Source organism: Malurus melanocephalus, unplaced genomic scaffold (assembly GCF_030028575.1).
Source record: "Malurus melanocephalus ecotype Western Australia unplaced genomic scaffold, MMel_1.1 scaffold_279, whole genome shotgun sequence".
Classification (NCBI taxonomy): domain Eukaryota; kingdom Metazoa; phylum Chordata; class Aves; order Passeriformes; family Maluridae; genus Malurus; species Malurus melanocephalus.
The window spans coordinates 872,524-886,174 of record NW_026623511.1 but is presented as its reverse complement, the minus strand read 5'-3'; the positions used below and the strand labels follow the sequence as shown (position 1 = coordinate 886,174).

General features: G+C 54.6%; 2 protein-coding genes across 5 annotated transcripts in view; one reads left to right on the top strand and one right to left on the bottom strand.

Annotated features, from left to right (window-relative positions):
* Positions 1-5: 5 nt before the first annotated feature.
* On the bottom strand, positions 6-7,962 carry LOC130579550 (neurosecretory protein VGF-like). Of its 4 annotated transcripts, none has more exons than XM_057376437.1 (14): positions 7,867-7,962; positions 7,050-7,179; positions 6,691-6,815; positions 6,037-6,127; positions 5,418-5,497; positions 5,176-5,220; positions 4,623-4,657; positions 4,081-4,244; positions 3,773-3,878; positions 3,576-3,656; positions 2,415-2,513; positions 1,325-2,175; positions 752-825; positions 6-587 (listed from the first exon to the last, which is right to left on the bottom strand). In XM_057376437.1, exons 1-14 carry the CDS (start codon positions 7,926-7,928, stop codon positions 515-517), a joined length of 2,016 nt encoding a protein of 671 aa, XP_057232420.1. In that variant the 5' UTR covers positions 7,929-7,962; the 3' UTR covers positions 6-514. The 4 variants fall into 4 exon arrangements, with proteins under 4 accessions (XP_057232420.1, XP_057232421.1, XP_057232423.1 ...); XM_057376438.1 differs by having other exon boundaries at positions 3,773-3,875; XM_057376440.1 differs by lacking the exons at positions 5,418-5,497; positions 7,867-7,962 and having other exon boundaries at positions 7,050-7,112.
* A 3,681-nt stretch (positions 7,963-11,643) lies between these two features.
* Positions 11,644-13,651, top strand: part of LOC130579562 (uncharacterized) — a 45,189-nt gene continuing 43,181 nt past the window's right edge. Inside the window, exons 1-6 of the mRNA XM_057376463.1 lie at positions 11,644-11,854; positions 12,211-12,262; positions 12,468-12,655; positions 12,902-13,060; positions 13,173-13,292; positions 13,593-13,651. Coding sequence (XP_057232446.1) covers positions 11,708-11,854; positions 12,211-12,262; positions 12,468-12,655; positions 12,902-13,060; positions 13,173-13,292; positions 13,593-13,651 — 725 coding nt within the window. The 5' untranslated portion in view covers positions 11,644-11,707. The remainder of the gene's footprint in view (positions 11,855-12,210; positions 12,263-12,467; positions 12,656-12,901; positions 13,061-13,172; positions 13,293-13,592) is intronic.

Here is a 13,651-nt window from a genome sequence, read left to right as displayed (position 1 = left end):
TTCTTTTCTTTTTTTTTTAATACAAGAGCTGTGTATTTAAAAAATATACAATTTTTATTTTTAATTTCTACAGCATAACCCTGTGAAATATTTTTTGTAACAAACAGTGCAGGACCCTACCTAAACTATTCAATAAACCATCCAAGCTCCTGGGGTGCCTTCGGAGCAGGATCAGGTTGTGCRGACTCTGCCATCGCTGCTATGGTGGCAGTGGGTCACCTCTTGTCCCCAGTTGCTGGGCCAAGGCATTTGGAAAGCATGAAGAGGTAGGAAAGGGATGCCAGCTCACTTGCAAGCGTTCCCAAATGGATGCTTTTCTCCCGTCTTTGCGCTAAGGGTACTGGCTTTCAACAAGTAACATGCCAGCACCCCTGGAACCAGGGTTTCTGAGATCAGGCCAGCCCACTCTGCAGTTCCCTGGGGTTCTGGTGTCCCCTCATCCCTCCCCCAACCACTCTTCCCAGTGCTTTGGCAAACCCATTGAAGAAACAAAGGAATGAAAGATGGGCTGGGCTCAGGAATCCTCCTCCTCCTCCTCCTCCTCTGTCAGAATCCAGCATGCCCACTTCAGCATTGCTGTTGAGATCCTGAAAAACCAGACAGGAGGAGCCTGGGTGAGAAGAGATCCAGCTGTGGACACATTACTGGGGCAGCTGGTGACAAGGGGCAAAGCAAAGGTTCCATTGCAGGGATGTGAATCTCACTGCAGGGACAAGGGACAGCATGAGTCCATGGCTGATATGGCACTCACCTGATAGATTGCATCTGCTGGCGGAGCTCGGGGCTCGGTGCCTTGTACTGGTACTGRGGCAGTCTCTTCAGGAACTGCAGAAGCAAAGGGGAGGGTGAGATRGGTCTGCCCCATGCAGCCTGAGAACCCAACAGCCCCTGGAAAACTGTGGGATTGAGGAGTCTCTCCCTCTGTTCTTTCAATCTTACTTTACTCAGACAGCTTGGAAGATGCTCCAGTAATTGTTCCCACCCAGCTCAGGCCAAATCACATCTTCACTACCCCGGGAGGGGTTTAAGGGYGAATGGATGTGACACYTGGGGCCATGATTCAGTRGTGGACTTGGCAGTGCTGGGGCATGGATGGGCTTTGATCTCATGAGGTCTTTTCCAGCCTAAGTGATTACATAATTCCCTCATGGTTCCCTCAGTGTTCCCAGATCCTCCACATCTACACTGACACCTGCTTTCAACTTCCCATCCCCACCAGCCTGGTGAGGAAATATCCTGGGACAGACACTAGCAGTGTGGGCACAGAGAACCTCCCTGGGGATACCCAGCCATCAGGGCACCCCACCAGCTGCTTCATATTTACCAGCTCTGGAGTTCTGCATTCATCCAGGCTGGAGCTGGATCCAGCTCTCACGGGGGATGCTTGCTCTTCCTCCAGCTCTTCCTCCTTCTCCTCTTCCTCCACCTCCTCTTCCTCCTCCACCTCCTCTTCTTCCTCCACCTCCTCTTCCTCCTCCACCTCCTCTTCCTCCTCCACCTCCTCTTCCTCCTCCACCTCCTCTTCCTCCTCAAGCTCCCTTCTATGCCACAGCCCTGTCTCTTTTCTGGTCTTCTTTGCACCTGGTGGGCTCATGAGCTCCAATCTCCTGACTATGCCTCTCCCCCTGTCCCTTGAGGTGCCTGGGGGATGCTGCTGCCCACTGGGGGCCTCTTCCAGCTTTCTCTTGGCACCCACAGCATCTCCTCTCTCTGTCCTGGTGTGGGCCAGTCCAGGCTTCAACACATCTGGAGAGGAAGCTATGCCACTGGAGCAGGCCTCYTCCCTGCGAGGCATCCTGTCGGACAGGGACTGAAAGCTGCTGCTGGGCAAGACTGGAAAAACTGGGGAAGGAGTGGGCAGGGTGGTCTGAGAGCCCTTCAATTCCTGGGGGCTTGGAGCAGCACACGAGGTATCCCAGGCTGCCTCTGCAGCTGATGCTGCCTCACTGGTGCTGACTTCCACCGGACTGGCATTGCTGTAGGAGTGGAGCAGGGAGAGAGAGGAGGTCTGTACTGGCTCTTCCTGTGGCTCTTCCTGTGGCTCTTCCTGTGGCTCTTCCTGTGGCAAGGCCTCGGCAGAGTCCTGGCTACACACTTCCAGCAGGTCGGTGGTGTTGCTGTCAGCCGTCACATCCTTCTGGGTCTTCAGGGAAGCATCAGTTTGAAAGGTCTTTTCTAGTAYGAAGAAAAGTATCATCAGTTTGAGCAGGGGACTGGTGGCAGGACCTGCCCCTGGCACACAGGAAGAATGTCAGGGCTGGAATGATGCAGGCACAGGGTAATGGGAACACCCCAGCACTGCTTTTTGGCCAGGGGAAATCAAGCCAGCATTCAGAATGAGCTACCCCATAAGAAGAGAGCAGCTGTCTCCTGCCAGAAAGGCAGGCTGGATGGGCTGAGACATGGAGGCTCACCATCTGAAGAGCTCATGGTCAAAGACAATGAGGGCAGCCTGTTCCAGGGGTTGTCCAGGGATCCCTCCAAGCTATCTGACAAGGTTGGTGATGCGGCACCTGCAATGAAGAAGCTGGAGGGTTGATTTTGGCAAAGAAAGCAGCTGCCTGTTCCCTGTGGGTCCCCTGTGCACAAGGTCTCAGACAGAGGCAGCTCTTGAAGGGCCTGAAGCCCATTCCAGCCCAAAATGTAGAGTATTGGAGTCAGACCCTTTCCAAGATCTCATCCAGCAGCAGTGGAGAGGCAGACACTGCCCAGAGAGCAGGCAGATGTGAAGAAGGCCTTCTCCTGCACCCTGCACTATYCAGGACAGCACCTCCCTTCAGCTCCTCCTCCACATGGAGCTTCCACAGGTACTTCTGCAGCAAAGCCTGGTGACACCAAGCCCAGTAAAGTGACACAAGCCCATCCTGTGCTGAGCCAGAGCCAGTGAGGAGCCCACACTTGGGCAGGAGACTCAGGCTTAGTGAAGGCATCAAAAAACAAAATGACTTGTGCTCCCAGCACAATGAACCAGAACTTAAGGAATGCAACCATTCCCTGCCTGCTCAAGGTCTCCCAAAGACCTGGCCACACCAGCACCTCCAGAGCTCAATCCAAGGAGATGGGCTGAGCCAACTGTAGAGGAAACTAGAGGCTGGATGGGATCTGGAGCATTCATAGGAGGCCCTGAGGACAATCCAAGGGCTGGAGTATCTCTGCTATTAAGACAGGCTGAAAGACTTGGGGTTATTCAGCTTGGAGAATAGAACGCTCCAGAGAGACCTTAGAGAACCTTCCAGAATCTAAAGAGGCWCCAAGAGGGCTGGAGAAGGACTTTGGACAAGGTCCTGAAGTGACAGAACTAAGGGGAATGGCTTCACACTGACAGAGAGCAGAGTTAGATTAGACATTTGGAAGAAATTCTTCCCTGTGAGGGYGGGGAGGCCCTGTCAGGGRGTGCCCAGTGAAACTGTGGCTGCCCGAGCCCTAGAAGTGTTCAAGGCCAGGTTGGACAGGGTTTGGAGCAACCTGGTCTAATGGAAGGTGTCCCTGCTCAAGGCAGGGGATTGGAGCTAGATAAGTCTTTAAAGTCCCTTCCAACACAAATCATTCTAGGATCTGGAGGTCGTGCTACTCACAGCTGCTTTGGGACACAACACTCGGGTCTCCTGACACCATCCTGTCATCACCATTCTTTCCAGAAACTGTTTTGCTTGTATCTGCAACAAAAGGGGCACTGCTGGTCATATCCCCAGCATGAGGCACAGTCAGAGCAAAGGAACTTTTCTCCCCAGGTAGCCCCTCATTGCACATGCTTGGGTGCTGCACTGCCCACCTGTGTAGCCTGCACATGCAGCCTCAGAAGAATCACAAACAACTGCCTCCTCCTCAGGAGGGATCACCAGRGCGCTGACTGGGACCACGAAAACATCTTCACCCTGCTGAAATGAGACATGTTACGTGGTTTTTGCTAGGCAGTCCCCCTCCAGATGCAGAAGACCACCTGTACCCACCCGCCCAACAGCCATCTCCCTCYCCAGCAAACCTCCAGCTCTGCCCACTGTCCTTCCCCTTCCTTCTCYCACCCCACCAGAGCACCCCAAACTGTCACAGCCCTGTCTCAGCTGGTCCCAGCAGACTGACCTCTTTCGTGCACTCTGCCTCCCATGGGGTGATGGGAACCTCGTCCTCCTCTGTAACTGGCTCCTCCTTGGATTTCTCTAAATCTAAGCATTCCTCAGCATTACTCTTCAAAATCTCCAGCTGGTTCTGTCCTATGGCATCAATCAGCTGAGAGACKGAGGGTTCTGGAGCAAGAACACAAYAGACATCGGTGGAAGWGACAGCTGAACTCAGGCAAGCCTCACTGAAAATGCTTTTACTCTGCTGTATGACTTGGTGACTGCATGGCACTGAAACCTGGAAACACCCAAAAGTCTGCATTTCCTTTGCTTCTAGAAACTATCTTTCCTTTCTCCTCACATCTTGGACCAGAATCATGAGCACAGGCACAGTGTCCCACTCTGCTTTAGCTATCAGCACCACCTCATCCTGTTTTGGATTTAGCAAGACTTTGTGAGATCTGACCAGGTTTGCGCTACCTCTGCCTAACACGGACCAAGCTGAGGAAACCCAGGGGCCCCATCAGGCAGCCAGAGCACTGCATACCCCCCAAAACCATTTACCTGAGCTGGGAGCGCTCCTCACAGCGAGACTCCTCCTGTAATGACCAAGGAGAAGACAAAGCAGGTTAGGGCTGGGGCATAAGCAGCTCTTAATCACAGTTCAAACATCCTGGCTTGGGATACGAAGCTTATGAAAGTTTGGGATTCCCCACTGGGTGCTGGATCTGGCCACTGGCCTGTGCTCAGTATTCCTGTGCCCATCAGAGAGCCTCGTTCCTGGACTGATGGAAGGCCCTGAGGATCTCCAGAGCTGGATCACCAAGGGTGAAGAATGARCTGTGCAGGGCTCACCCACCTGGCTGTGCTGCCTACCCCTGGCAGGAACAAGCCCCCCACAGGTGTCTCTCTTCCTCAGAGGAAGGTTGGGGATGTRTCACCATAATCTCATTTTTCATGGTCTACTCAGCTCTGTCACATTCTGGGGCAGGGAGTCACACAGGTTAACCAGGAGCTGCCATAACCTGTGCCAGCCCTTGGCAGCCTGCTCTAATCACAGTCTGAGGTAGCACACTCCCAYCAGGGTGTCTGGATAATCCCTGAGACCCATACTCACTGCCAGAGCTCCTTTATCTTCTTCACCACAGCAGGATCCTGGTTCCTGCAGCAAGAGAGAAGCCAGTTACTGATTCCCTCTAAATTCCCACCTTCCTTCTCCCTTGCTGTGCAGACAATCCCACTTTCAAAAGGTCCCCAGCACAAGCAGGTCACATCAGGACTCCCAGGGTCAGTACTGCTGTGGGAAGAGGAAGGAGACCCCCTGAGTAGAGCCCTGCCCACCCAACCCATGGGCCATACCCATTAGATGATTCCATCCTCTGCCTCTGCATGGGCAGCACGATGAACTGGTGGGCCCTGAGGTAAAACTCGCAGTCCTCCTGTGGGGAGGACAGAGCCTGTGAGGCACCTCTGAGTCCCACCTCTGCCCCCACCCCCCCTGGGGCCACCCAGCACTCACACACCCACCCCAGCTCTGCCACCAACCCTCTAGCCTGAGAGAGGGTCCCCTCACAAAGGACAATGTCCCTTCAAAAGGGAGTTTGTATCTTTCTGAGTCAGCTAATGGCTCTGCAAGAGCCACATGCCAGCGTGGGCCAGCCCACAAGAGGCTGTGCGGACACCTCTGAACCCCTGCAAGGGGACAGTAGGTAGCTCTGCCACCAGCCCATGCAGGCCTTCTGTGGCTGCTTAACAGCCAGAGATGACATCCAGATGGCCTTGAGGGAGATGCACCCTATCCCCAGGGAGGGTTCACCCCTATCCCAGCACCCAGACCAGCTACCACAGACCCCACAGGAGCTGCAGATGAAGATGAAAGGCCACTCATCACATGCCTTCAGCTCCTGGGTGAAAACAGGCAAGAGTGTAGGAAGCACAGCAAGGTAAAGGAACCACTTCCACCCCTCAGAGCACTTACCAGCCTGGCCTCCTCCTGAAAACACACTGTGTACCTCTGCAGGACGATAATTCTGCAAGTAAGGCTGGAAAGACTGAGCTGCAGGTGGGCGCTGGAAAAGGAGCAGAGCAGGAATGCCTTGAAGAACAGAGCTGGACCCCCCCCGACACACAGYGGGGTTTCCCCAACAACTCTGCCARCCATACTGGGSCATTCTGGAACAATCTCAGCATGAGCAGCCAGGACCAAGGGCTCCTTATTCCTTAATGATTCCTGCCTAAGAGCATCTTCCTCCTGCTGCTTATCCTTGGCTCTGCTACCAGCACCCCCACCAATAAAAGAGTGTCCAAATGTGGAAATGGAGGAAAGCACTGAWGGAGCAGCCCAGGCTGCCATGGTTAATGCTCTGGCTCCTTTCACAAAACCCATGGGCTCTACGGTCCTTTCTAAAGCCATCACAGCTTCTGCCACAGGTCCCTGCCCATCCAAACCAGGGGACACTGGAGCATGTGCATTCTGGCTTTCTTCTCTGAAGAGCTCTTGCACACCAATTTCCCACCCTGAGATTTGCTTTAGCTAAACACAACCTGAAACAAGACCAGGCAGGAGCCCCAGCTCCTCACAGCAGCAGGCAGAACTGCTGTCCCAGCCATGCCAAGTCASGGTGGAACCCACTTTTCCTCTGCCTGCAGAGCTTCGGGTGTGATGACCACACGGATGTGGCAGGATCCATCAGAGACCTCCACGACAGCATCTTGGAGGACCCCAGTTTGGTCAGGAGCACCTGAGTCACTCAAGACCTGTCAAGAGATTGGAGAGGGGAAAGAAAGAACTCTTGTTTATAGGCCTGGAACAAGCTTCACAGGAAAGTGGTCACCACCTTCCTCTTCCCTGAAAAAAAATTAAAACCAGAGATATTGAGGAGGAAGAGTTACATACCCACAGTCACCAAACTGGAAACCACTGAGCACCTCCCAGAATTTAGATTTCAAAGCCTGTTGAAGCACTGTGGGACAGTCCCTCTGGGTACCTACCCGCACCACCTGCCCAGCCAGGAAATTCTCACTCTCATCCGACTGCTCATAATTCACCAAGAGGTCAGCAATCCACGGCTCCATGACGTAGAGTTTGGGAGAAGCCACATTGTTGTCTGTACACTCAAGACTACATGAGAAGAAACAAGACACCAAGCCATAAGCAGTGCTCCCTCATCCCGGGAAGGGTTTTGCACCCAAACATAGTCACAGACCCAGGAGATTGCTCAAATCCAGCCCAAATGCACCCACTTCTCTGCAAGGAACCATCCTAAGGGCATTGTGCTGAGGAAGCCAYGGTGCTGGGGGCACAAAGGTCCTGCTGCATCCTCGAACAGTGGAGGGGGACACCCATAGCTCTGAAGTGTGTTCGGCCTTCTACAAGACTCCCACACAGGACAGGATGTTTATTTTTACCTCCTTCTATATTGTTTATTATCCCCCAATAAYTATTTTCCTGTGACCAGGTCTTAACCATAACTCTCTGAATTGTGAAAGGGAGAAGAATTGGGGACAGGTGGGGCTGGGACAGGCAGGGCTGGGCCGGGCGGGGTTGGGGACGGGCACAGCTGGAGACAAGTAGGGCTGGGCGAGAAAAGGATAGGCAGGGGCGGAGGTTGGGCAGGGACTGGGCCAAGAGAGGTTGGACCAGGTAGGGGTTGGGCCAGGCAGGAGCTGAGGACAGGCAGGGGCTGAGGGGAGGCAGGGGCTGAGGGGAGGCAGGGGCTGAGGGGAGGCAGGGGCTGGGCCAGGCGGGGCTGGGGCCAGGCAGGGGCTGAGGACAGACGGGGCTGACCCCCCTCCCAGCCCCCCTCACCTATCCCCCGCCGCCAGCCCCGGGCTCGCCCCGCCCGGCGCAGCGGCCGCCATGGCCGCCATGGCCCCGGGGCCCGGAACAGGAACCGGGCCGGCAGCGCCGCTTCCGGGGCGGGGAGGGGGCAGGGGCTCCGCCGGGCCCGGCATCTCCGGCGCAGGGTCGATCCCAGGTGCCGATCCTTCCCATCTCCACCCCGACCCTCCGTCTCGCCTTTATCCRGTCCTCATCCTTATCCCCCGCCCTATCGCTATGCCCATCCCCGGCGTTTTTCCTTGCCATACACGCGCCCGTCTAGAAGAGAAGGATCCGGGGAGACCTTGGARCCTTTTCCAGTACCGACAGGTGCTGAGGCCCTGAGGGTCTCCAGAGCTGGATCGCCAAGGGTGAAGAATGTGCAGGGCTCACCCACCTGGCTGTGCTGCCTACCCCTGGCAGGAACAAGCCCCCCCCCCCACAGGTGTCTGTCTCCTCCTAGTCCAGAGGAAGGTTGGGGATGTATCACCACAATCCCATTTTTCATGGTCTACTTAGCTCTGTCACATTCTGGGGCAGGGAGTCACACAGGTTAACCAGGAGCTGCCATRACCTGTGCCAGCCCTTGGCAGCCTGCTCTAATCACAGTCTGAGGTAGCACACTCCGGTCAGAGTACCATCCAGTACSTTCCTTGTACCAGGGCTACAAGAGAGCTGGAGAGGGACTTTGGACAAGAGCATGTAGTGGTAATATAAAGGGGAATGGCTTCAAACTGAATAAAGGGCAGGTTTAGATTAGATATGAGGAGGAAATTCTTCGCTGATGCTGSGGGGACTCATTGGCACAGGTTGCCCAGAGAAGCTGAGACGGCCCCATCCCTGTCAGTGTTCAAGGCCAGGTTGGACAGGGCTCTGAGCTAAGGGGAAGGTGGCCCTGCCTATGGCAGGGTGTTGGAGCAACAGGTCCGTTCCAACCGGAATCATTCCAGGATTCTCCATATTTTTACCTGCTCTAGTACTGTTTCTCATTCAGTGGTTCACATGTGATGCCAAACCATCCCTGGAACTTTACTTTGTTTTCACATTCTTTCCTTTAGTTTTGGCTCCAATTGTTCCAAGCAGTCCCAGGGTCTCCCCAGGTGGTTGCCCATGGGAAGAGGCATCCTGACTCAACAGGTTTGCCCATGCCTTGTCTCATCTTAAGGTATTAAAGCCACTTAATGTGGTAAAATCTGTTAAACAACCTGGGAAATGCTCTGGCTGAAGGGAGGGCAGATTCCTCCTCTCACCCAGTTCAGGTGGCTCAGGGTGGTCGGTTCCTTCTCATGCCTGTGCCGGAGGCTGTGGTTCCGTCGGTGGGCTGGCTTTAAGGGTGGTGAAACGATACAACAAGGTGGATTAATGTCACACTGTGTTGGGTTTGCATGGCCAGGTTTTGGTATGAGGGGGGTTTCAGAGGTGGCTTCTGTGAGAAGCTGCCGGAAACTTCCTCCATGTCCAGCAGAGCCAGYGCCAGCTGGATCCAGGGCAGACATGCTGCTGGCCAAGGCCAAACRCTTCAGCAATGGTGGTTACGCTTCTGTGATAACATATTTAAGAAGAAAACAAAAAAGTTATTGTGCAGACGTAATTGCAGCCAGAGAAGAGTGGAGTGAGAACATGTGAAAGGAATAGTTCTGCAGACACCAAGGTCAGTGAAGGAGGGGGAGGAAGTGCTCCAGGCACTGGAGCTGAAATTCTCCTGCAGTTCACAGTGCAGACCCTGGTGAGGCAGCTGTGCTCCTGCAGCCCATGCAGGGATGCARAGATCCACCTGCAGCCCTTGGGGGAGGATGCTCTGGAGCAGGTGGATGCCTGAGAGGAGGCTGTRAGCCCATGGGAAACCCACACTRGAGCAGGGGAAGGACTCCAACTCCTCTCCCTGAGCAGCAGCAGGGAATACCTGTGATGAACTGACCATAACTGCTATTCCCTGCTCCTCTGAGGGGGAGGAGGTAGAGCTAGGATTGAGGGAGTGGTGGAGGGAAGGTGTTTTTCAGATTTATCTTCTYGTTATCCTGCTCTGATTTTGTTARTAACAAATTCAGTTAATATCCCCAATTCGAGTCTGTTTTGACCATGACGGGATTGGGTGAGTGATCTCTCCCGGWCCTTATCTTAACTCATGAACCTTTGTTACATTTTATTCTCTCCCCTGTCCAGTTGCAGAGGGGAGTGATAGAGTGGCTTTGGTGGATGCTGGGCATCCAGCCAGGGTCAACCCACCATACACACACAAGAGTGGGCAGCAGMGTTTGCTCTTAAAGACAAAAGTTTTTGGATTTTAGTAATTTATTTGAAATGGTTGCATAAGGCAGCACACAGATGGAGGATCAGATCTCCTGAACATGACAACTGATCGTGGTCCAGTTGCAAAGGTCCTTGGAGCAGCATCTCCAGCTGGAGCAGGAGAGGTTCCACAAGCTTACAGCCCTTACACCTGCCCAATCACAACCTGGATAAGTGGCTTTTAATTACCTTCAACTACCTACACAATGTCTCTGAACTATCTTAAATGTATACATTCCACTGTTGCAAATGTGTAGTTTGGGTGATGCTGCAGCAGGAACCAGCTGGGGAGGCCATGGGATCATGGAGTCAGAAAATAATTTAGATTGGCAAAGATCACTAAGATTCACTAAGTCAAATTTATCCATCATTCATCAGTGCCCAGACCATCCCTGCATGGTGGGGACACCTGGAAACGGGCAGGTCAATGTTCTCCATTGACTTTAGGTGCAGCGRGAGCTCCTGGGGGATGATTCTATGATTCTGTGATCTTCASTCCTGTCCCAAAGCTCTTGAATCCACCAGTTAAGATGCTTCCCTGGGCATTCAGTGYATCAGTCAGTTCAGTCTCTGCTGCAGGACAGAGTTGGGGAGTACCTGGACCACACTAGGACTGGATGTTCACCTGCAGTGTGTGTGCCAGGGCACAGCCCTGGCTCCCAGCCACACCAAAGTCACACCCAGGGGCAAAACTGAATTTTATCAYAGAATCATAGCACCATAGCTTGGGCTGGAAGGGRCCTTAAAGACTATCTAGTTCCAATCCCCCTGCCACAAACAGGGACACCTTATACTAGACWAGGTTGCTCAGAAGCCTGTGCAGCCTGGTGATGAACACTTCCAGGGATTGGGCAGGGATTATCCTTCTATCTCACTTGAATATTATAAGTGCTTTTAGAGCTGACTCTGAGGAAGGGATCGCTCTGGACAGCCCTGGAAGGYTTTTCCCAGTGGTCCTGGAGGTTTTTCTAGGTTTCTCAGCCTGTTCTTTTGGCCAAGGAACACTCGCCTGTCCTGGCTGCTCCATCCTCAAGGAACACTCACCTGTCCTGACTGCCCCATCCCTAACCCTGGCTTTGATATTACACAAAATAAGGCCAGCAAATTGCACTGTGCAGAGTCAGTGAGTCCAGCCTTGCCTGCCTGACCTTGGGCACGGGGCGGGACAGGTCTGGGATCCCAAGAGGGAGGGAAGTGGTGGGAGAGCGGCTCGGTGCAAGGACAGGGACAGTTGCTAGCCCTGAAAACCAAAAAGTTTAGGTTTGGTAGAGCAGGGAAGGTGCATAAAGCGGCACTCCAGACACCTATCCCAGGGCATTCCCTGCCTGGGCAGGACACTTGGCTCTCTTTGCGTCATTTCACAGCCACTGGGCAAAGTGGATCATGGGTATGGACCAGAGCCAAGAGATTGAGGTGAAGGCAGAGAATTTCCGAGAGCCACGAGCTGATGCAAGTCCTCATGGGAACATGAGAGATAACCAAGTAGCAAAAGGCACTGGCAGAGTCCAGGGGAGAGCAGTGCAGTGTCAGCCAGAGCAGCATGGCAGGACTCCAYGTCCGCTCCCTTCTGGTGACTGGGGCCAACCGGGGCATCGGCCTGGGGCTTGTCCAGCATTTTCTGAAGATGCCAAAACCACCTCAGTGGATCTTTGCAGGCTGTCGGGACCCCAAGGGACAGCGAGCACAGGTGAGGCTGGGCTGGGAGGCAGTGGCTGTGCTGAGGGATGGGAGCACTCAGTGCCATGGGAAGACTGGATCAGGAATGGTGTTTGCAAGGGGTTRGAGCTGCAGCCGGGCACCTGCTGCACAGCTCATCTGGGCTGGGACACTGTGGGACCAGTGTGCATGGAATGTATGGAGGGGTGAATGGCATATGGCATGTATAGAAGGCAGAGCCCCTGTGATGTGGCAGCTGGATCAGGGTGTTGGGCACAAAGTGGTGCAGGGACAGAGATGGAGTGGCATGGGCTTTGCCTGGGAAGGGGTGAACCTCTGCCCAGCCCCTGCAGCCTCTCYGTGCCCACACAGTGCCCTCTCTTGCAGGAGTTACAGAATTTGGCCTCCAAGCACCCCAACATCGTCATCATCCCGCTCGGTAGGTGCCCCGAGGTGGGGATCCTTTGCCCCAGTTCCTCTGGCAAGTGCCCAGGCTGGGCACGCCCTGGAAGTCCTGTGCTGGGAGGGAGCTGTGCCAACGGGCTGGTGCCTGTGGGGCCATCRGGCACTGCTGTCTCTGGGGGAACAGAGGGGACTCCACCATGGGGACACAGGCACTGATCTCCCCTGTATTGGCTCTGCAGAAGTTGCCAACCCTGCCAGCATCAAGGCAGCTGCAGCCAAGGTTGGGGAGCACCTGGGGGGCTCTGGGCTGAACCTTCTCATCAACAATGCTGGAATTGTAAAGTTGAACTCACTTGATACTGAGACACTGGAGGACATGTCTGAGATTTACACCACCAACACAGTTGGACCCCTGCTGATGGCCCAGGTGAGTCCCTCACCTAAGCTGGGCTGTCCTGGGGGAGCATGAAGGGCCGTGGGAGGGGGTCCTGCCTCCACTATGGTTACTAAAGGGCTCTCAGTTGATGAGAAGTTTCTGGAGCCATGGGCTGGAGCTCAGGARCTGGAGCCTGGCAGGGAAGAGGAGGGAGGATGCTCCAGTGCTGTGGAAGGAGCTGCTCCCCTGCCCTGTGCCACGTCTGTATGTGATCCTGTCCCCTCTGTGTCCTCACAGGCATTCCTGCCCTTGCTGAAGAAGGCTGCCCAGGGGAGCCCAGGCTCAGGGCTGAGCTGCAGCAAGGCTGCCATCGTCAACATGTCCAGCATTGGTGGCTCCATTGCTAGTTCCTTTGGCTGGGACCTGATGCAAGTTACCTCGTACCGCTGCAGCAAGGTAYTGTCACACGTGTTGGGGACAAATTCACTTCCCCTGCTCTGTCCCAGGTGTGGGTCCGTTTACAATCCCCCTTCCCTCCCACCATTATCCCCTCCCTGTCTCCCCACAGGCTGCTCTGAACATGCTGACCAAGTGCCAGTCCCTGGCATACAAAGAGCACGGCATCCTCTGTATCGCTCTCCACCCTGGCTGGGTGCAAACTGATATGGGCAGCTCTGCTGGACACACGGTAGGAATWCCTTTGGGGCAGGTCCATCAGAGCTCCTGTGCTSATTTTCCRTGGGTGGGAGTTGCTGCCCTGAGTCCCTGCCCATGAATTCCCTGCCTGCCCAATGGCTGCTGGGGCAGATGCCCCTGTCCTGGTCCTGGCTGCTGGGTGCGCCCATCCCCTCAGTTCCCTGTTCARTCYCTCTCCCTGGGGTTTTCAGCTTTCACTTTGCCTTGGAGCAGCTCTTTCCCCTGGCTCCAACTGCTCCTGGCCCTCAGCCAGGCCTTGAACATAGGCTGCATCTCCCCATCTGCTCCACAGCCTCCTGTGACAGTGGATGGCAGCGTGCAAGGGATGCTGAAGGTCCTCTCCTCCATCTC